Source organism: Hemitrygon akajei, chromosome 3, assembly GCF_048418815.1.
Source record: "Hemitrygon akajei chromosome 3, sHemAka1.3, whole genome shotgun sequence".
Lineage (NCBI taxonomy): Eukaryota > Metazoa > Chordata > Chondrichthyes > Myliobatiformes > Dasyatidae > Hemitrygon > Hemitrygon akajei.
This window is the reverse complement of record NC_133126.1, coordinates 76,309,056-76,332,638: the sequence shown is the minus strand read 5'-3', so window position 1 is coordinate 76,332,638 and position 23,583 is coordinate 76,309,056. Positions and strand designations below refer to the sequence as shown.

The 23,583-nt window shown below is 38.5% G+C and overlaps 1 protein-coding gene and 1 long non-coding RNA gene across 21 annotated transcripts in view; one reads left to right on the top strand and one right to left on the bottom strand.

Moving 5' to 3' along the window:
* The window catches only part of LOC140725128 (gephyrin), a 598,333-nt gene that overhangs the window by 571,251 nt on the left and 3,499 nt on the right, over positions 1–23,583 (top strand). For 12 of the 20 annotated variants that reach the window (XM_073040176.1, XM_073040167.1, XM_073040183.1 and 9 more), the window contains 3 exons: positions 8,633–8,697; positions 10,006–10,044; positions 15,547–15,650. In XM_073040176.1, the coding sequence (XP_072896277.1) occupies positions 8,633–8,697; positions 10,006–10,044; positions 15,547–15,650 (208 nt within the window). The remainder of the gene's footprint in view (positions 1–8,632; positions 8,698–10,005; positions 10,045–15,546; positions 15,651–23,583) is intronic. The other 8 variants (XM_073040170.1, XM_073040186.1, XM_073040187.1 and 5 more) reach the window with 1 other exon arrangement.
* The window catches only part of LOC140725131 (uncharacterized), a 30,214-nt gene continuing 26,525 nt past the window's right edge, over positions 19,895–23,583 (bottom strand). The window contains exon 4 of the long non-coding RNA XR_012098271.1: positions 19,895–23,556. This is a non-coding gene — a long non-coding RNA (uncharacterized lncRNA). The remainder of the gene's footprint in view (positions 23,557–23,583) is intronic.

Here is a 23,583-nt window from a genome sequence, read left to right as displayed (position 1 = left end):
CTGAGTACTGCCGTGACATTTTCTCCCCTGTTCTATCATGTCTAAAAACAACAGAACCCTGGACCATTAAGCTGCCAGTTCTCCCCCTCCTGCAACCACATCTCACCAATGGCTACAATGTCATAATTCCATGTGCTGATCCATGTCCTATGTTCATCTGCCTTTCCTTTAATACTCCTTGCGGTGAAATATACACAACTCAGAACATTAATCCCACCATGCCCAACCTTTCGATTCCTGACTTTGTACATAGCTTAACAACACCTTTCTCCACAACAACTCTACTGTTTGCTCTGATACTCCGGTTCCCATCCCACCCCCTCCCCACAACTCTAGTTTAAAAATCAGCCTCCCCCCCACCCCCATGCAGCACTAGCAAATCTGCCGTACAAAAAAATGAAAGAAGAAATAATTAAATGAAAAAAATCTACCAATAGCCTCCAACTTTCCTCACTGAAGCCACTACAGGCCAAATCTTGAACTTCCCATTCTAACACTGGCCCATTCACACAATGGCCACTCCCATATTGGCCACTCCTTTTAAATCTAACATCTTTTTATTGGCCCTTGCCAAATGCCTAACATCGGGAGCTGTGGTGCGCAGAATATCACTACTGTCCCCACTCGCTTCTTTTAAACTCTGTCTTCTGGTATGCACACTTCAATATCTTCTCGGGAACAGTGGTGTGTAGAATGTCCCAACTGCCCCCATTCACTTCTTTTGAATTCTCTCTCCCACTGCACACACTCCAATGTCCCCTCAGAAGCTGTGGCACGCAAAATGTCCCAACTGGGCTGCTCGCTTCTTTTGAATTCTCTCTCCTGCTGCGCAATCCAGCATCCACTTGGGAACAGTGGCACATAGCCTCGACAGCCTCTGCCTTCTTCTTTTGAATTCTCTCCCTCGCTACACAATCCAATATCTCCAAGGGATTTATGGCATGCACTCTACATCAAAAACTTGTCTCTCATGTCACCTTTAAACTTCCTCACTCTAACCTGGTATTTGACATTTCTACCCTGGAAAACAGATTATGACTGTCTACCTTATCTATACCTCAATTTAAAAATATCTCAGTTCTCTCTTCAGCCCCCAGCACCAAAGGGAACAACCCAGATTTGTCTATCCTGCCCTTACGGCTCATACCCTCTATTCCAAGCAACATTCTGAAAACAATTTATGCACCTTTTCCAGTTGCCACCTCCTTCCTATAATTGGGCGACAAGAACAGTACACTGTATTCCAAGTGCGGTTTTATGGCTGCAGCATGACTTCCTCTTATACTCAACTTCTCTACCGATGAAGGCAAGCATTCCATACACATTTAGCTTACATATCCATGGTTCACTTGCATAACCGCTTTCAGTGAACCATGGATTCATACCCCAAAGACCTCTTTGTACCTCGTGCTATTAAGGGGCCTACCATTAATTTCATGTTCTCTCCTTCCATTTGACATCCCAAAGTGCAACATACTTACCTGGATAAAACTCCAAGTATTACCTTTCCGCCCATGCTTGTAACTGATCTATACCCCACTATATTCTTTAATAGTCCTTTATACTGTCTAAACTCTAATCTTGGTGTAATTTAGAAATATGCAAATCTTTTCATCTACATTTTCATCCAAGCCATTGATGTATATCAGAGTTCCCAGCACCATTCATTGTGGAATACCACTCATCATTGATCTCCAATCATAATAACAGTCTTCCACTCCTTTGTCTTCTGCGGGCAAGCCAGTTCCAAATCTAAACTTGCAATTTACACTAGATACCATGTATATATATTCTGAATCAACTTACCATAAGCGACTTTGACAAATGCCTTACTAAAGTCGATGTAGGTAGCATCCACCTTCTCACCCTTCCTGCCAAAGGGTCTTGGCCCAAAATGTCAACTACTTTTTTTCATAGATGCTGCCTGACTTGCTGAGTTCCTCCAGTATTTTGTGTGTGTGGCTTGGATTTCTAGCATATGCAAATTTTCTTTTGTTTGTGACTTTCTCACCCATGTCATCTTCAGAAAACTCAAGTGTATAAGACATGACTTCCTTTGTAGAAAATCATGATGACTGTCCCTAAGCAAATCATGCTTTTCCAGATGTTCATAGACCCTGTACCTCAGCATCTTCTCCAATAGCTTTCTTACCATTGCTGTAAAGCTCATTAGCCTATACTTACTTAGATTCTCCCTATTTTCCTTCTTGAGCAAAGGCACAACATTTACTACTCTCCAGTTTTCTAGCACTTCACCCGTTGCTAGTAAGGATGTAAAGGTCCCAGTCAAAGCCTTAGCAATCTCTCACTTACTGCTTTGAATATGCTGGGATATGCCATCAGGCCCCAAGGACATAACCATAATATTTTTGCAAAGACCCAGCACACCCTACTCCTTCATCTCAAGGGCCTGCCCCATTCTGTTTTCACTATTGTTCAATCACTTCTCCTCTCTAAGTACAACATGGAGTACTCAGTTAGTACCTCAGGAACTTGCTCTGACTGTACCTCAGACACAAATTTCCTTCTTTATCTTTAAGGGGACCCACCCGACCATTAGTTGTCCTCTTAAGACAAATCTAAACTGCCTTGGAATTATCCTTGAACCTGTTCTCCAATAAGATTTCATGGCACCTTTTGGCATTCCTAATCTCCTGCTTGGGCACTTTCCTGCTGCTTTAATATTCCAGAAGGACCTAGTCTGATTGTAGCTTCCTAAACCTGAAGCATGTTTCCTTTTCCTTCCCAATTAAATTTTGGATCTCCCAAGTCACCCAAGGTCCCCTTACCTTTCCATCCTTGTTCTTACTCATAATAGAAAATGCCTCTCCTGAACTCTGATCAGTTAGTCTTTAAACTCTCACATGCCAGGTGTGGACTTGTCCAACAGCAGCTGCACCTAATCAATGCCATTAGCTCCTTTCATATTCTGCCACATTTTTTCTCCCCCAGTTTAGTACCTTCTTGCAAGATCCAATGTTATCCTTTTTCAACCATCTTAAAACAATAAGTTATGGTCACTCTTCCCATAATGTTCAGCTGTTATTAGATCTGTTACCCTACCTGGCTCATTTCCCAAAACCAGGTCCAATATGTTGTTTTCTGCTAAAATTGGACTCTCCACATTATTGTTTCTAGAACCCCTATTGAATGCACTAAAGAAATGCTTCTTGTATTAACAAAGTTCTAATGAATGCTGGAGGTTTAAGTCCTCCACTACAACAACCTTGTTGTTTCGCACCTTTCCATAATTTGTCCGTATATCTGTTCCTCCACCTCTCTGTGCTACTGAGAAGCCTATAGTGTAACCTCATCTGTGTAATTGCGGCTATCCTGTTTCTGAGGTCCATCCAAACTTCCTCTGTGGATGAGCCTTCCATTACATCCTCTGGGTGCTGCAGTGACATTCTCCATTCAGTAGTGTAATACTTTCACTTCTTTTACCCCTGCCCCATCACATCTAAAAGAGTGAAACCAGAAACATTGAGTTCCTACATCATAATTCCATGTACTGATCAAGGCTGTTAAGTTCATCCTCCTTACCCATAATACTCTTAGTGTTGAAATAAACTCATTTTAGCCCATCAGACCCACCATGTTTATCAGCCTGTCTCTCTTGCTGTCCTTTATGTCAGTCTTATTGGTCATACCATCTTTCTTGTCCTCAGCCCCACCACCTGTAACCCTGCTGTTGTGGTTCCCATCCACTGTCTTTGTCCTGTCAGTCCCACCTGCCATGGAAGAGCCCAGTAATTCATAAATTATAAGCACTCCTTTAGCCACATACTGAACTGCACGATATTTCTGTTTCTCACTTCACTAGCGTGTGGCACAGATAGTAATCCTGAGACAGAAACTCTGGAGGTCTTATGCTGCATAATCTTTTAGAAAAAAACAGAAAATTATAGGCCAGAGAGGCTGACATCAGTTGTGGGAAAGTTATTGGAAGGTATTCTAAGGGACTAGATATATAAATATTTGAATAGACATGGACTGATTAAGGATAGTCAGTGTGGCTGCATACATCATAGGTCATGTCTAATCAATCTTTATCAAGGAAATTGCCAGGAAAATAGATAGAGGCAAGGCAGTGGGTGTTGTCTACATGGACTTTTGTAAGGCATTTGATCAGGTCTCACATGGGAGGCTGGTCAAGAAGGTTCAATCTATGGCATACAGGATGAGGTAGTAAATTGGATTAGACATTGGCCTTCTGAGAGAAGCCAGAGAATGGTAGCAGAGGGTTGCCTCTCTGACTGTGACTAGTGGTGTGCTGTAGGGATTTGTACTGGGTCCTTTGTTGTTTGCCATCTATATCAATGATCTGGATGATAATGTGGTTAACTAGATTAGCAAATTTACAGATGACACCAAGATTGGAGGTGCAATGGACAGTGAGGAAGGCAATCATGGTTTGGAAAGGGATCTGCATCAGCTGGAAAAATGGGCTGAAAAACGGCAGATGAAATTTAATGCAGTCAAGTGCAAGGTTTTACACTTCAGTAGGACCTTCCAGGGTAAATGGTAGGGCATTAAGGAGTGTGATAGAGCAAAGGGATCTGAGAATACAGATCCATAATTCATTGCTCATAAAGAAAGCTTATGGCAATTGGCCTTCATAAATCAATGTATTAAGTACAGGAGATATGATACATTGAAGTTATATAAGACATTGGTGAGGCCTTATTTGAAGTATTGTGTGCTGTTTTCATCGCTACCTACAGTAAGATTGAAAGAGTACAGAGAAAGTTTGTGAAGATGTTGCCAGGTCTGGAGGACCTGAATTATAAGGAAAGATTGAATAGGAAAGACTGTATTCCTGGGAACATGAAAGATTGAGAGGAGATTTGATAGAGATATACAAATTTATGAGGGTTATAGATAGGGTAAATGCAAGCAGGTTTTTTTCCACTGAGTTTGGGTGGGACTACATTCAGAAGTCATGGGTTAAGGGTGAAAGGTAAGAAGTTTAAGGGGAACATGAGGGGAAGTTTCTTCGCTCAGAGGGTCGCGGGAGTATGGAATGAGCTGCCCACACAAGTTGTGCACGCGAGCTTGATTTCAATATTTAAGAGAGGTTTGGATAGGTACATGGAAAGTAGGGGCATGGAAGGCTATGGCCCAGTGCAAGTTGATGGGAGTAGGCAGCTTAAATTGTTTTGGCGTGGACTAAAGGCCTTTGTCTGTGCTGTACTTCTATATGACTCTGTGTCATGTTTTTTTTTAGCTTTCTACCTAGCTCCCTAAAATTATTTTGCAGGACCTCATTCCTGTTCCTACCTGTCATTGTTACCTGTGTGAACCATAGCCTCTGGCTGTTTCCCTCCCCACTGAGAATGTCCTGTGACCATTGCAACACATTCTTAGCTAGGGCACCAAGGAAGCAGCACATCATCCTTGAGTCTTGTCTACAGCATATTTGTTCCCCTTACTAGCAAGAACCCTATCACTATTGTTCTGTCTGACTTCATTCTTCCCTACTTTGCCTCAGAGCTAGGCACGGTGCTACTTAACTGGACACTTGTGCTGGCCTCTGAAGGGTCATCTCCTTAACTGCATCCAAAGGATTATATCTATTAGTGAGAGAATGACCACAGAGCAACCCTGCTCTGTCTGACTAATACCCTCACTTCTCCTGGTGATCACCCTTCTACCTGTAACCTGCACCTGAGATGAGCATCTCATTGAATTCTCTTCTATGATATCGTCAGAATTCCAGATGACTGAGTACATCCAACTCCAACTTCAGTTCCTTCATCTAGTCTGTCAGGAGTTGCAACAGGATGCACTTCCCACAGATGTAGTCAACATTGACATATGAGGTTCCCTGACTTCCCACATCTTGCAAGAGAAACATTCTGTTGCCCTGAATGCCATTTTTTTCTACACTGTCAAAAGTCACAGATTACAGGAAAATAAAAACCTTGCCTGATTCTTGTCTGCCATTCACATGTGCCTCCTTGCAGAAGCCTCTCTAGTTAAAGCCTCAGCTCTCCAATCCTAAACTGCTCCACTCTCACAATGGCCACTCCAATTAACGCTTCATTCAATCAATCGGGAAATATGTTTTAAAAGTTGTTGCTGTCCTGTCTGCTGCTCTAGCTCCTATAATTGGGGAAGTACTCTGGCAGTGACAAATTCAGTGTAATGATCTTGTGATTTTATATGATGCTTTGCCTCCCAATAAGTGCACCTCTTGAAGTACATGTTAATACCCATCTCTACAATTAGTAACATCATGAAGGATCCCGTTCACCTTGTTCATGGGCTGTTTGTCCCTCTCCCATTAGGGAGGAGGCTACGTATCATCCATATCAAAAACAATTACTTTTCCCAAGCAGTAAGGCTGATCAACACCTCTACCCACTAGCCTACCCCTCCACACCCCCAACCACCACTACTTTATTATTTCCTGTCAGTCACCTTATTTACAGACACTCCTATGTCTAGCATTGCTTTATCAATATACAATCAATCTATGTATAGTATATAAACTGTCTTATGTGTTTATATTTTTGTGGTTATTATTATTGTTATTGCATTCTTTATCTTTTGTGTTTTTTTGTGTTGCATTGGATCTGCAGTAACAATTATTTCATTCTCCTTTACACTTGTGAACAGGAAATGACATTAAAGAATCTTGAATCTTGAAAAGCAAAGCAATTTAAACTCAGTACATTGACATTCTAACCAATGAGAAGCATCAGTAAAAGGCATTAGTCTCTTGAGGCTGAACTTGGTAAAACAAATTCTGCACCAGTTGATTAGCACAAAATACACAAAAATATCCCGTTGCAAATGGGAATTTACCCTGCTCTACCAACATGCAACTCTGTTTCCCAGATCTTCAAAACTCCTTTGAATTGCAAGGATTTTTTTTTTTAATTTTGATGTTTTAACTGATCTTGCATCTTATTGACTACCTGCATTGCATTTTTTCTGTAGCTGTCACACTTTATTTTGTATTGTGTTTTTGTTTTTGAAGAAAAAGATAAACTTTGTTTGTCACATGTACATTGAGACATGCAGTGAAATGCATCATTTTGGATCAAATCAAGTAGCGAGGATTGTGCTGGGCAACCAACGAGTGTCACCACATTTCCAGAACCAACATAGCATGTATTAACTCAATACACTATGTAATGATTTGATCTTCGTGAATAGTATGCAAGACAACATTTTCACAATATTTCGGCACATATGACAATAATAAACCAATTCCAATTCCAATTCCAATAAAGCTTTTCACAAAGAGGAACACATTTATACCATTAGCTTGAAGTTAATTCCTGGTATCATAAGAGACACATTAGCATTTCTGATGGTAACACCATTACAGAGAACCATATTTTTGAGGTTTTGATAAAATAACGTATATCACCTGTTAATATCTGGATCAGGGGTTCCCGACCTGGGGTCCATGGAATCTTCGGTTTAGTGGTCCATAGCCCATTGGAAACTCCTGGTCTAGATCATTTCAGCTAACAAGCTCACTGCTTTGCTGTGTTTCTGAAATATATGGTTGTGGAAATCTAAAACTATATAAAATTTAGCTGTGATCTCTATAAAAAGTCAGTTTCTAAAATGTTACAGTTTCTGTTTCACTTATTGGAGAAATTTTACTGCTGTTCTTTGAGAAAGTACAAATTTATAACACATGTCATGCATTCAACAGAACAATTATGTGTTCAGATACCACTTTGCAGGTACAGCAGAAACTTTGAGTCACTAGGCATTTGAGAAAGGTTGATAACAAGCAACTGCTTGTTTTACAAACAAATGAGAAATGATGGAGGAAAGCCATTTGATTCTTTGAACTGATAGAAACCAAAAAACTGCTGATCTGATGTGACAGAAAGGAAAGAGAATGGTTGATCTACAGTGGATGAGAAAAAGGTCGCTGCTCTTTTGTGGTAAACTACATATACCTGTCTGGACACGCCCCTCTGCTGACTGCTCCTGTGGCTCCTCACACAGACCCTTGTATAAAGGCGATTGGGGCTCCAGGATGTTGTGTGGTGGTCTCTTGCTTCTAATAAAAGCCTATCGTTCGCCTCCCGTCTCCAAGAGTTATTGATGGTGCATCATCTTTTTAAAATAGCACTGTTGTATTTGAAATGAACACTTACAATACAACCAATACAGGTTATATAAAGTGTTAGGCTCTGTCAAGAAATTGTCAGATGTGATTAAGAAGCCTAACAGGACTTAATAGAATGCCTTTGGCCAGCTGGTCATCAACAGTTCCTCTGGCAATGGGTTCAGTTAGGTTTTTGCACAAGTTTTAGAAATGAAACGTGGAGTTCGGGGTAGCACAGTCCTAGCTTGTAATTTCCTCTTGTTTCCTTAATAGCACAATACATGTTTCTATTAAACTTGTTTTGCTGGCTTCCTGGCAAGTTCATCTGTAGGAACACCAAAAAATCAATTCAAATGCAATGAATGATGCTTATCTACGAAACTCACTAGCAAAGCTAAAAGGGTTGTAGAAATAGAGGGAGAAATAGAATTCATTTTACTAGTTAATTTCAAGTACATTGAAATTCAAGAAATATATGTCTTTTTCAATATGAAGATATCCTCACCTTTCATTCAAAACAATATATTAAGATATGCATTCCATTCTCCACAGCCTCCCAACAACTTTTGCAACTCTGGATATCGATGGTATCAGAAAAATCATCTTTGCACTGCCAGGTAATGGATCTGTTAATCTTTTAGCAGAGGACCCCATAATGTTAGGAATGTGACCAGTTTAAAAACTACTGCTAGTTGGTATGTCTTAAGGTAAGATGTTACTGCTGGTCTCTGTAAAGCTGTTGACATTTTCATTGAGTATTTCTAGCCATCTAGGTATTCCATTTCCACTGATCAGTTTTGGGCAATTCCATGACTTCAAAAGATCAGCTGTATATATGTATCATTCATTGCATTTGAATTACATGCATTTTTCCTCCCATGTAACAGCTTCAGAAATCAAGAAACCTGTGCATCACTTTGTGTAAATGGTTAAAATGAATCTGTTTCTTGCTTAAAGGGTGTGGTTTCATTTCTACTAATAAATTGTACTGGAATATTTGTGATGTAATTTGAAGTTCTGATTTGTTGCAAGTCGTCCAGTGACTGAGAGTTAGAGATCCTACACAGTGCTGACATTTTGGATCTGTACCAGTCTACAGTAAAGTGACAGCCTTGATTCACTCCTTAACTTCTTTTCTATTGAGGAGTATAGCACAAAAAAACATGATAAGAGTTCAATATACCAAGGTTTAATCATCTTTTTGAGGTTATCTACTTCATTTCACAAAACTGCAGTTTAATTTATATCATAATGATCTGATTTGCATCATGCAAACTTATTGTCCTGTCTCATTACAGTGGCCATCATTTTTTAAGTTGTACTTACTGATTAGAGCTAATTGTGTTTGTTTTTTTATTTTAAGACTAGGCCTTTAGATTCATAATTTTAATGGATAATGTCTGCAAGCAATGTTGGCTCAGAAATTTTAACTTGAATGTTCTTTTTAAACTTTGTCAACTAACTCCATTTGTTATTTCCAGCATATGTTCATGGATCAGTAGCCCTGTGCATTAATCAATAATTTAGGTTTTCTAGAAAACCTCCAACTAAATTGTGGGTAGCTATAACTTGAAATCACTGCTTATAATTTGGATTTTAATGTTATGAGTAATTTGCTAAGTAATGGAGTAATACTTTATACTTCCAGTATACTTTGGCACTGGAATTGTTGCAAAAAGTCACAACAACATGATATACTTAATATAAATTGACCTATAACAGGAAATGAATGACAAGCTGCAACTAAACAGAGCAGAGCTGCTGACAAAAATTATCCAAAGGCACTTAAGAGCATTAGCAGTGTCCCTGAAATTGACGGAGCTTTACGAGTCACCGCAAACTATTTATTGATTGATTGTAATATATATTGAATAGTTTATTTGAAAATAACATTCGTTTTCAACTTTTTTTTTACCGTTATGCAGCGGGTGCGGTAGAGGCTGATGGTGACATAGGATCTGAAGGTATATGGCATTACGTGATGGGTATTACAGTATCACAAACATTTTTTGTGACAAGAAATTACCGCTAAATAAACTATTCAGTATATATTATAAGCCACTACTGAGACAAATAAACTGATTGAATTGTAGCATTTGATATTATGAGATCTTTCTTTCACCTCACCTAGCCTAGTCTTTATTCAGTTCTTGTCGTCAGTTGTTTCCCCTACCCAATTTGCCTGGTGCTGTGCAATTGACTTCTAACTCTCTGCTTATTTTGCATTGTGTCATGCTTCGCAATATCAGTGTGAATTGATTTACAGTCCAAATTTTCAAACTTTTCTTTGGAAATTTGTATTCCTTCCATCTGTCAGTTTCCATTTGCTTTCATCTGACTCTGGAAATTCACCATATACACGGTATCTCAGCTGCAAGTCTGACTCCAACTATTTTGTTGTAATAATGCCTGAATGCACAACGTGACAGGGGCCAGTGGCATTCTAAATGACAGTGGGCCAGTATTTGCCTGATTGTCTTCTGCCAACTTTATTCCTGTTCTAAAGAGCAACACCAATTACTTTTACTATTTCCTATAGCAGATTTGTTGTATAGTTAGTGCTGTGTGGGGTATATGTCATAGCTGTACTATTGTTCAGTTTGGCCAATATTGTTCAAATGTCTTCAGCCTTTTAGGAATGGAGTTTTATTTGGTAATTACTATTTATAACCCTGCAAACAAATAAACTAATTTGGTCTTTTTCTTTATCATAACAGTCCTATGTTTCTTGACTCATTTAACAATTTAAAAATGTACAGTTGGATTATGGTTGCTGTCAAAAATTGACTCCCCATCTCTGTCAGTTTTGGAGAAGAGTCTCTTGGTGGAATCTAAGCATTTAATCAAAGAGAGTATAGGAAAATAATTTGGCAGACCCCCTTATGTCTCCTTGTACATAAACTACTGGATGACAGCAAACTTGCTGGCTACCAAATTGGGCTCCTGCTAAGTCAATGGAATCTATATTATAAGTAACTAAATAAGAGTAAATAGGAGGAAGGTGGAATGCAGTTGACCTTTTACTTAGATTGGATATCAATTAGAACCTGAATACTGGACATCAATTGGAACCTGAATCATAAACATAAGTATGAGAAAACAATTGCAAGGCAGGCATCCTTATATTTGGAATTGAGTAACCCAACTAACATTATGATAAAGTGAAACTGTTTTAAGCTGCAATGATTAATGTCCATAACTAAAAAGGAACAAATAAATTTTTCCCTTTACTGTAACATTTAGTCAAAATGCAAGACTATAATTTTAATTGAACTGAGTGTCCATCAATGAATTTACTTTATGTTACTCTATGAGTATAAATTGTTGTTCAAGCTTTACAAGAAATAGTAATATATAAATGTGAATGTGGTATGGCTCTGGTAGATGTTTTGATAAAGATTTGCCCCTAATTTCTCTAATTGACTGAAGATATCGTAGAACAAGACATTGTATTGTAACATTTTGGTTAGTCGACATGCTGAACTTCCAGCATATAATAACAATTAATATTTTGCTGTATCTTCAAACAAAATTGCAGAATTAATTGGATATCCACTTTCACACTGCAATTGTTTATTCATTTGCACCAAGTTAAAATGGCAACTTGTCTCCAGAACTGCATCAAAATATGATAATATTATCATAATTTAATAAAGTAACTTTATCTATGACCGCTCTGTTATCAATTAATTCATCTCTGTAATAGTGTTACTGAAACCACATCTCTCCACTGTAATAAATTCTTAGGTCAACTTGCTGGCCTTATTTATGAAACCCCAGATTCCTTGTGCTGCGTAAGTCTAGGGACTCAGTGAGATTAGCTGGCCCTCTTCCCCCGCCCCCAACCCCAGTATGTTTGAATCCTGTGTAAGTTGCTACCCTGTTACAACTCAGTGCCAAGAAATAACAGACAGCACACTGCATACAACTAAAGGAATTATATTTGCGAATGATAACTTAACTAAAGGGTTAGTAAAGAAAAGAAAGAAAAAAAGCAAAAAGAGCCCATTATAATTAAACAGTCAAATGTGCACAGGTTGTAGCTCAACTCGTCCAAAAGTCATATTCACTGATCCTCTGTCGACCTCTGCACCTTGCTCCATCAAATCACGGTCCCCCAGCTAAGTCGAATCCTATGACCAGTTCTCTCCAGTGTCTTCTCTCTCCACCTCCTTCCAAACATAGACCCCAGCTCACACTGGTGTCAGGCTCACAAAAAAAACCTGCTCCCTGATTGGATGGCTCACATTCCAAAGCATCCGTTATCTCTGACCATAACCCAAACATTGCTCCTACAGAAAAACCATTACGTTAGCAGTGAAACCTTTACCAGGGCGATACATTTATAAAAATTACAGCAAATCCATTGGATGAAAATAAATTGAGTTGCAAATCTCCAAAATTAATGTATCAATTTTCCTCAACTCCATTGTACAAGCAGCATCTTGACATCCTTATTATTTTTAAAAACATGCTGAATTCACTGGACTAGATTAATTAAATAGCCATTGAATATTAAATTAGTAATTATCAACATGTATACCTTTTTAATTTGCATAAGTTTATTTTCTTATGTAGGAAATGGTTCTTAGAAATTTTTTCCATATTATGTTAATTTTTCCACTAAACTCTTTATTGGTGTTTGTTTCTATTCCCTTTTACCTCCTCCTCACTTATTCCTTTATTTTCATACCTTTAATTTCATTAGTAAAGGGATAGGTTCTATGATTTACTGAGGTTCCAGATCATTATTCCCTTCATCACATCATAACTAATTTCCAGTTGCAGAGCAAAATACTTCTGTGATGCAGTGTCAGAAAACAAAATTATTCCACCCCAGCAAGATTCAATCAGTATAACCCTGAATGTCAGTATATAAAAAATGCCTTTCTCTTGCACTGGACAGCAGAGCCAGTGAGTGGAGGGAATGAAGGCGTTTTATTACCTCGAGAGTATAATTCACAAGAGCTACCTCTCAAGATTCTGTATTAACATGAAAAATATGGGTGGCATATTGCATACCACTTGGCAGTCAATCGTTCTGAGATGTTTTCAAATCTCTGAGTTTGGATGGTTAACATTCCCATTTGAGCTCTAATATGGGAACAAAGGAATATACAACAGACCTTTAGGAAACTAATTTTACCTCTTGACATTAAGAAACTTCATCTATTCCCACTATGCTCTAAATTAATTCAAGATCTGATTTTCTGAAGAAGCACGATGCATCAAATTTTGTTTTAAACATGTATTTTTTTTAAATCTGGACAAAAGTAAGATGGTGTGTTATCAAAGATTAAAAAGCTTCCTTTCCTCTTGCAGATGAATTATATGATTTTAATTTAAACAAAATCAGAAGCTCTATCTACCTGATTCTACCTGAGGCAGTTAATGTTTATTATACTGGGAGGAAGTATTAATCTTTACCTAATCTATCACTGAGGAACATTTCCAGTGAGATGAAGTAAAAATTAATTAACAACAGAATGTTGTTACCCTCCTATCTACTATGGTTGGTTATAGACCTATGATAACAGAGACAAAGATCGTAATAGTTATGGAGAAGAAGTGAATTACAAAGCCATGGAGTCATATGGCACATGGTTTATGGAGTTGCCCCCTCATGGTCATTGAGCTTCCCAAGGTCTGGACACATTGGTCACAAATGAGATTTTTTAATAAGCTATGAAAGTAGAAGCTCTAATTCCATCACAAATTTTACTTTTGTACTCATATCTTGAGAGCAAATTGGATGCCAGTGCTCAAAGCCACCTCTTAAATTCAGAGCAGCTTATAACAAGATTTGTGATTTATATTTGTCACCTTTGATCTATTAAGTCAGCCTACTAAACAGTAAATCAACATGTTGATTGAGAAAAGAGAAGAAGACACCATTTTGAAGGGAGAAACAGTACGTTTCAAGAATTGGAGATATCACGCCAAAAATTTTAAAAATGGAATTGTAAATATTCTAAAAATCATACTCATAGTACTCATGGCACTTGGTAATATTGGATAGTCCATTTATTGTTCAAACTGTCTTACTCTACTTGGAGACAAAGTGGATTTTATAACAGGAAAAAGCAATTGTTGTGTGAAGAAATCTTTCAAGTGAACATGTGGTGCTTAGTGCATTGTGAAATAATTCAAAAATCAAAGAGAGCAGTAAATGTGGCTTTTTTAATGATAGTTATATGAATTGCTAATTTTATTCGGCAAGTAAATTGAAATTGGAATTACCAGTATTAACAATTCAGCAATTACTCAACTCAGGATACATTTCTCCATAAATTGTGTCTGTCTGTAAATTGATAATTGTAACACGTTGTTTTATGAATTTCTATTTACATCAATGATATCAACCATTGGAATCATAAGATTTACTAAAAGATTAAATGAGTATTGATATAATGTTTTGTTCTGCACTAACATGTAGTTGGCCAATTGTAGCCTGAATATATCCATCTCATTTGGTTGAATAGTTAAATCATTATGTTAGCTAAATAGCAATTTTGAAACATGCATGTATGAGAATCCAAACAGTATTATGTTTAGCATATAATGACCTGTGTTGTATATTGAATGCTTTTTTTGATGTTGTGAACTTCAGTGTGGGTAGTGAAGCTTGAATAATAATTTGGACAATAAAGGCAAATGAGTCCAATTTTATTTGCAAAAAAATACTCTTCATAACTCACTTCCCACTGTCATGATTTCACAGTAATAGGTCTTTCATATTTGTGGAAAGCAAGCTTGTGGCATTCTATTGTTAGTATGAAGTCCAAGAATTTCTTCTAGCTGCATTAATTATATCTAATTTGTGTAACAAATTAACATAACAAAGTGCTGTTGCAAGGCAACAGATTTGTAAGGACGTGTCTTGCAATTGACAGGTACATTGAATACTCTATCATACATTCATCCAACCTCATTGTCTCACTTTTTTTAATCCACTTCAATGAGCTGCAAAAAAAAACCAGAAATGATAGAGGCAGTTTTAACCCCAATTGAAGTTTTATTTGGATCCAAGCAACAACTCTTGAGTTAACTCCAAATCTGCCAGTAAAGTTCCAACCAATGCAGTTCTACAGTTACATTTTTTGAACTAATCTTTTTCATTATTAGCAAATAAAAATAAATTTGGAAATCATGTCATGCAGTTTGGAGTGGAATCATCTTAGCACACTGTTGTTCTTCTTTATGCCTGCAATGAATAACAAATCATTTATAGAGTTGGCTCAAGTAGTGAATGCTTCTTTTGCGATCACCACAGTAACTCAGTTGCCCATAAGAAAATATGAAGAAGCAGCGAACACAGAATGATTCACCCTCCAAGTGTGCATTTAATTGAGTTTTGGAGTTGGAGCAATTGCCTGCTTGGTTCCAGGAATTATTCACATTGCATGCCACAGTTAATTGTTATTAACCTGGGTTTGTTATTTCATGGCAGTATGATTTCTTTGCAGGAAATCCAGTGTCAGCAGTTGTCACCTGCAATCTCTTTGTTATCCCTGCATTGAGGAAAATGCAAGGAATCCTTGATCCTCGACCCACCATCATCAAAGCCAGGGTAGGTCAAATAAGTTTCCAATGACTGAAGGCTCACTTTTACCCGGTAAGATATGAAAAATGTTCATTAGTTTGTGGTAGCATTTTTGAGTTTGGTTCTGATCTTTCAATGGTTGAAGATAAAGTTCAATCTGTTTTTAAATTATTTGGGAGTGAAGGTATTCAAGTCAGCAAACTGTGTAAAGGTTCCTTTTCACTTAAAATATTAATAATATTAATATTATAAATAGTAATTTTTATTGTTGTTTATGTAAACAAATGGATGGCGGTAGAGCTATCAACCGAACATACTTTATTGAAGAGAGTAACTCTCAATGAAACCGCGGAACCTGATGTAAGAAAGCATCAAAGTCATACCACATGGTACACTCTTTTTTTAGAAGTACACTTAGATTTATACACTTACCCTTTTATTTAAAATAAGTGCATACAACCCTTAACTCTTTACAAACATGATATTATACAATTGGTTAACTATTTACATCCATATAGAGTTGTCAATTTGAATAGTTATAAAGTCATTAATTACGTACTTTTTCTGTTCTTTCACCAAATTCCTCAGTACAACCTGTGCCTGAGATCTTAAAACGTTAGTAATTCCAATGGATTATGTCTCTCGTTGGGCATCATAAATATCTTGAGCCACATCCAGTTCTGCAATTGTTGCTCCTGCAAACTTCTGGAAATTTTAGGCTGGCAAGCCTAACGTCAGTACAGTCGGCCCTCCTTATCCGCGAATTCAACCAACCGCGAATTGCGAAAACCCGGAAGTGCTCTTCCAGCTCTTGTTGTTGGAGCATGTACAGACTTTTTTTTCTTGTCATTATTCCGTAAACAATGCAGTATAACAGCTAATTTACATAGCATTTACATTGTATTAGGTATTATAAATAATCTAGAGATGATTTAAAGTATACGGGAGGATGTGCGTGGGTTATCATGGATCGGGATGGAAAAAAATTGGAAGTTCTCTTATTAAGTAAGTCGGAACAGGTACATCCGGTATTATTTAGCGTCAGTTAGTCAAATGTTTGTCTTAGTATATAGTATTTATTTTACCTTTCTATGCATATAAAACACTTAAGAACGTATGTTTCAGTGCCGGGGGTTTGGTCCAGTGACAGATCGCTCCCGAGTGCACTCTCCACCATGCCAGTTTGATGTGGAGGATCAAAAACCCAAAACCCAATAATTAAACCACTGTGTTGCTTAGTAATAATTGGAGCTTTCATCGGGGCAGAGCCTTTCTCACTTTATCCTTAAAAATTGTTCTGATCATTGACTGACGTAGCCTAACACATTTCCAGTGACCGATGACGTTTCACCTTTTTCCGATCACTTTATTATTTCCACTTTATTTTCAATCGTGATCATGATTATTTTCGTGAACAGAAACACTGCGGATTCAGAGCTGTGCCGGGTCCTAATGTCCACCACACTGAGACAGGTTAAATAAGGTCTTGGGTTCTGCTGGGTCCTAGGGTCCACCACATTGAGACAGGTTGAATAAGGGACTTGAGCATCCGCAAATTTTGGTATCCATGAGGGGTCCCAGAACCAATCCCTCGCAGATAAGGAGGGCCGACTATAGTGGGTAAATTATTGGAAGGTATCCTAAAAGATGGCTATATAGGTATTTGGACAGACAGGGCCTGATTAGAGGTAGTCAGCTTGGCTTTCATGACTAACCAATCTTATAGAGTGTTTCAAGGAGGTTGCCAAGAAAGTTGATGAAGGAAAGGCCAAGGATGTTATCTATATGGACTTTAGCAAAGCTTTTGACAAAGTCCTCGTGAGAGGCTAGTCAAGAAGATTCAGTCACTAAACAATCAGGATGAGATAGGTAAATTGGTTTCACGAGAGAAGCCAGAGAATGGTAGTAAAGGTTGCCTCTCTAACTGGCGCCACAGAGATTGGGACTGGGTCCATTATTTTTTGTCATCTATGTCAATGATCCAGATGATAATGTGGTAAACTAGATCTGCAAATTTGCTGATAACACCAAAATTGGGGAATCGTGGACAACTATCCAACGAGGAGAACTATCAAAGTTCGCAGCAGGATCTGGACCAACTGGAAAATGGGCTGAAAAATGGCAGATGGAATGTAATGCAGGCAAATGTGAGGTATTGTACTTTAAGAGGATAAACAGGGTAGGACTTGCACAGTGAACGGTAGAACACTGTGTAGAATAGAGGGATCTAGGAATACTGATCCATATTTCCTTGGAAGTGGTGGCACAGGTAGATAAAGTCATAAAGAGAGCTTATGGCACATTGGTCTTCATAAATCTGAGTATTAAGAACAGGAATTAGGATGTTATGCTGAAGTATAAAAAAACATTGGTGAGGCATAATTTGGAGTATTGTGTGCAGTTCTGGCCACCTACCACAGGTAAGATATCAATTAAATTGAAAGAGTGCAGAGAAAATTTACAAGGATGTTGCCAGGACTTGAGTCCCTTCAGTTTAGGAGAATTAGGGGAGATTTGATCGAGGTATATAAAGTTACGAGGATTATCGATAAAGTACTGTAAGTGCAAGCAGTCTTTCTCCACTGAGGTTGGATGAGACTAGAATTAGAGGTCATAAGGGTGAAAGGTGAAATATTTAAGTGGAACCTGAGGGGGAACTTCTTCACTCGGTGGGTGGATTGAGTGTGGAACGAGCTGCCAGTAAAACTGGTGGTTGCCGGTTCAATTTCAACATTTATAGAAATTTGGATAAGTACATGGACAGGAAGGATATGGAAGGCTGTGGTCCAGATGTGGGTCAATAGGATAAGCAGAATACAGTTCAGCACTGACTAACCAGCCAAAGGACCTGTTTCTATGCTATAATGCTCTATGACTCTATAATAATATTTATAAATTTGAAAGCAGTTTTTTAATTTGTACATATCACCTATAAGCACTAAACTGTCTGCATTAAACTTAATAGATGCTAGTAAGCCTTAAAAGTAGCTGCAGTATGTATAATTACACGATGTATTAGTATATTACAGGAAAACATGAAAATAGCTTTAACACTTCTTCTATGGTTGCTCTTTAGTTACTCCATTTTTATGCCTCCTCTTTCACATCAGTTTACATCCCAACTCAGTGTCAATACCTTTCTTCTCACTATCACTTTTAAAGTTACAAAACAATCATCCTTGATCTTTCCTTTCTGGATCAAATGCCAGGCTTTCAGTTGACTTGACGGTCTTGGTGCTCTCTGGTTACAAAATACTGGGCTTACATTAGTAAAATTACTCTTGTAACAGTCTCTCAAAGAATTGTCAAAGCTTTTGAACTGCTTCCATACTGCAATGTGATTCTCCCTTAAAGCATCCCACATGGTCTGTGTTTACATAGTCCATTCAGCTTTTCTGTCTCAGCCCAAAACATCAATTGTACTCTTTTCCATAGATGCTGAATTCCTGCAGCATTTTGTGTGTGTTGCTTGGATTTCCAGCACAGCATCTGCAGATTTTCTCTTGTTTGTGATTAGATACAGAGCTTTTGCTTGTATATATGTACAGTCAGATGACAATAAACTTAAACTTGGACCTTTTTTCAGACCATGTATAATTTCAATTTTTCTATTGTATCACCTTTGCCAGATATGATCATTGCACTGTGGTATCTCATGCTGAACTTCTCACTTTCCATCTTTTATTTTCTGGCTCTTGAAATGACTTAGCTACTGTCCTGAGACTTATGTAAACTGGATTGTTCACACAGTCTTAGTTGATTACAGACCCTCCCTCAAAAATGTTGCTTTTGAGGTGTGTGAATAGCCCCATTGTTCTGAAATGACTAAGTCACCGTCCAGCCTTTGACTCAGCCAACTAGTCATGACTGCAGACTTGGCACAGCTTTTTCTCTTTGTCTAATTCTCTAACTAACTTGTTCTTTACAGGCTTTGGCTGGATTTTATAAATATTGAGAGGAAGTAAAAACAAGCTAAATATATTGACATTTGCAGTCCATTACAATCTGTTAAATCATATTCAGGCATAGGATACCAAAGATTTACATGAAGTATGGTTACATATACCTAATCAGCAGAGTTGGATAATTTATTTAAAAACTTTTGTTTTAGAATCATTGCCATTTGATTGCGTCAAGTGCAAGTGCAGCAGCTGATTCAAAGTTATAATGATATACTCAATCTCATGAGTTAGGAAGTGACATTAATATTGAAAATAATCTAAGTTTTTTTAGTGTTAAATCTAACCTAAATTATAACAACTGAGACGTAAATACATTGGTTCCTAAACTGGCTATAATTCTCTTGTGGACCCCTTGATATTACTGAATTTGTATTGAGATGAAACATACATACTGAACACAGAATCTTTTGATTGTTTTTTAAAATTTATGAGTCAAAATACATTCTTATAATAAAGTGATAGGAGTTCTTCCAGCTATTATTAGGATATACCAATATTATTAAGCACTGTTCAACAGTCTATGTCAATACTTTAATCCAAATGCATCTAATCTCAGTTTTTCCCTTCACTTATTCCATCTTCAGAAAGTGTTGGACAGAACCTGGAAGAAGTTACACTTGCACTGTCAGTCTTCCATTATTGAACAGATGTACAGTTGAGCTGAGACAATCTGACTGTCAATGTGACTGCCTCTGCTGCTGTTCTCAAATGCTTGTCCACTTTAAACTAAACCTTTCCTGATTCCCAAACAAGCTAGTCATGAACTCTCATCCCTTTCAGACAGACAGACAGACATACTTTATTGATACCGAGGGAAATTGGGTTTCGTTACAGCCACACCAACCAAGAATAGTGAAGAAATATGGCAATATAAAACCATAAATAATTAAATAATAATAAGCAAATCATGCCAAGTGGAAATAAGTCCAGGACCAGCCTATTGGCTCAGGGTGTCTGAAACTCCGAGGGAGGAGTTGTAAAATTTGATGGCCACAGGTAGGAATGACTTCCTATGACGCTCAGTGTTACATCTCGGTGGAATGAGTCTCTGGCTGAATGGACTCCTGTGCCTAACCAGTACATTATGGAGTGGATGGGAGTCATTGTCCAAGATGGCATGCAACTTGGACAGCATCCTCTTTTCAGACACCACCGTCAGAGAGTCCAGTTCCACCCCCACAACATCACTGGCCTTATGAATGAGTTTGTTGATTCTGTTGGTGTCTGCTACCCTCAGCCTGCTGCCCCAGCACACAACAGCTAACATGATAGCACTGGCCACCACAGCCTCGTAGAACATCCTCAGCGTCGTCCAGCCGATATTAAAGGACCTCAGTCTCCTCAGGAAATAGAGACGGCTCTGACTTTTCTTGTAGACCGCCTCAGTGTTCTTTGACCAGTCCAGTTTATTGTCCATTCGTATCCCCAGGTATTTGTAATCCTCCACTATGTCCACACTGACCCCTTAGGTGGAAACAGGGGTCACCAGTGCCTCAGCCCTCCTCAGGTCCACCACCAGCTCCTTAGTCTTTTTCACATTAAGCTGCAGGTGATTCTCCTCGCACCATGTGACAAAGTTTCCCACTGTAGCCCTGTACTCAGCCTCATCTCCCCTGCTGATGCATCCAACTATGGCAGAGTCATCAGAAAACTTCTGAAGATGGCAAGACTCTGTGCAGTAGTTGAAGTCCGAGGTGTAGATGGTGAAGAGAAAGGGAGACAGGACAGTCCCCTGTGGAGCCCCAGTGCTGCTGACCACTCTGTCTGACACACAGTATTGCAAGCGCACATACTGTGGTTTGCCAGTCAGGTAATCAATAATCCATGACACCAGGGAAGCATCCACCGACATCACTGTCAGCTTCTCACCCAGCAGAGCAGGGCTTCTTCCCAATCATCCTTCATGCTTTACCCATGTGATCAACTTTCTGTGCCTCAAACCCTATTCCCACTAACTCCCAACTTTCTTTCCTGATCTCTGTGAATGATTGCCAAGCTGATGTGCTGACACCTTCCTAAACAAATTCATAGAGCATATTTTCTGTTCATAAACATGATGTTCTATCTCTTTCCATCCTCTGAATCCAAGCTTACAAGTGACTACTCATAATTCACTCTTACCTTTGCTTCGTATTTAGCTTTACAAGACTGTCTAAGCTTTAAATAACATTTACTCATCCAATCAAAGCCAAAATATCTAGGAGTTGTTTCTGTTTTTACTCTGATAATATCACAGAAGGATTTACCAAAGATTCCCTGCAGGTTACCCCATGCCAATGATGTTACAGTATCATTAATCTATCAACTTCCCTAATGCTTTCATTGTCTTCATATAGTCAGTATTAAATAAGCTGCAAACTCTATTGAATATTGGATGGCCAAAGCCATTATCTTTGTCCTATGCCACAGTCCCCATATTCAGCAAAAATTCCATCTTCCCATGACCACCAAATCTGATTGAATCAGATTTGTTGTAATGTCAGGCCTTCCACTTGTTCTCAGACCTCTTCAACAGTATCCTTAACTCCCTGACCAACAGACTGCAGTCAGTGAGGATAAGCAGCAATACCTCCTCCACAATTATTCTAAACACTAGTGCTCCACAAGGTCGCGTCTTCAGCTCTACTCCCTATACATTCATCACTGCGTGGCCAGATTGTGCTCTAATTCCCACCTACAACTTTGCAGATGATACCACTGTAGGGGTGTCTCAAATAATGATGAGTTGGAGTACAGAAAAGCAATCAAGAGCTTAGTAATAAGATTTCACAAGAACAACTTTTTCCACAATCCCCATCAAACCAAAATAGCTGGTAATTGATTTCAGCAAGGGGAACAGTGCACATGATGCCTTACCTACATCAGCAGTACTGAGGTTGAGAGAGTGGAGAACTTTAAGTATCAAGGACTGAACATCACCAATAGTTTGTCCTGGTCCAATCATGTTGACACCATGGCCAAGGAAAGTCACCAATGCATCTACTTCCTCAGGAGGCCAAAGAAATTTGGCATATCCCCATCTGGAGGCATCACTGCTTGGTATAACCACTGCTATGCCCATGACCACAAGAAACTGTAGAGAATTGTGGACACAGTTCAGCACCATCACAGAAACTGGCCTCCACTTGATAGATTCTGCCTAAACTTGTCATTGCCTCAGTAAAGTACCCAGCTTTATCAAAGACTGCACCTACCGTGGACATTTTCTCTACCCCCTCTCCCTCTGAACAAGTAGGAGATACAAAACCCTGAAAGCATGTACTGCCAGGCTCAAAGGCAGCTTCTACCCCATTGTTACAAGACTATTAAATTGTTCCTTAGTGTGATGGACTCTTGACCTCACAATCTTCCTTGTTTATTGTTTATTTGCACTGCCCCTTCTCTTAGCTGCTACACTTTATTCTGCATTGTGTTATTGTTTTGCCTTGTTCTACCTCAACACACTGTGTAATAATTGGATCTGTATGAACAAAACACAAGACAGACTTGCCCTCTATCTCAATACATGTGACACTAATAAACTAATTCCAAGTCCATTTCCAACCAAATGTACATATACTACTGTAGGAAGACTACCTGATTATATTTTATGACTTTATTTGCTATTTAAATTTACATTTAATATCTTGGTCATTTTCATATTCCATTCTACCTATTGGCTGCTTGAAATCCACCTCTGTTCATAACCCTATTCCCCCCGCCCCCCACCACGCAATCCACGGAGAGTTCATAGAAGCTGTGCAGGCCAAATCTGAGCTGTAGTGTTGTCTTTGTCCAGTACATTGTTAACCCTGCATTAACTACTAATGCTTCATTATCTCACATTTAAATTTCTTACCCTTAAACTTTTACTCTTCCCTGTGGCCTTATTATTCTAACTTAATGTTACACTAGGTCTTTCATGGTTCTCTGTTGCCTTGTTTTCATCCGCAAAATAATCTGCTGGACAAACTCAGAGGGTTGAACGGCATCTGTAGGGAGAAAGAACTTGTCAACAT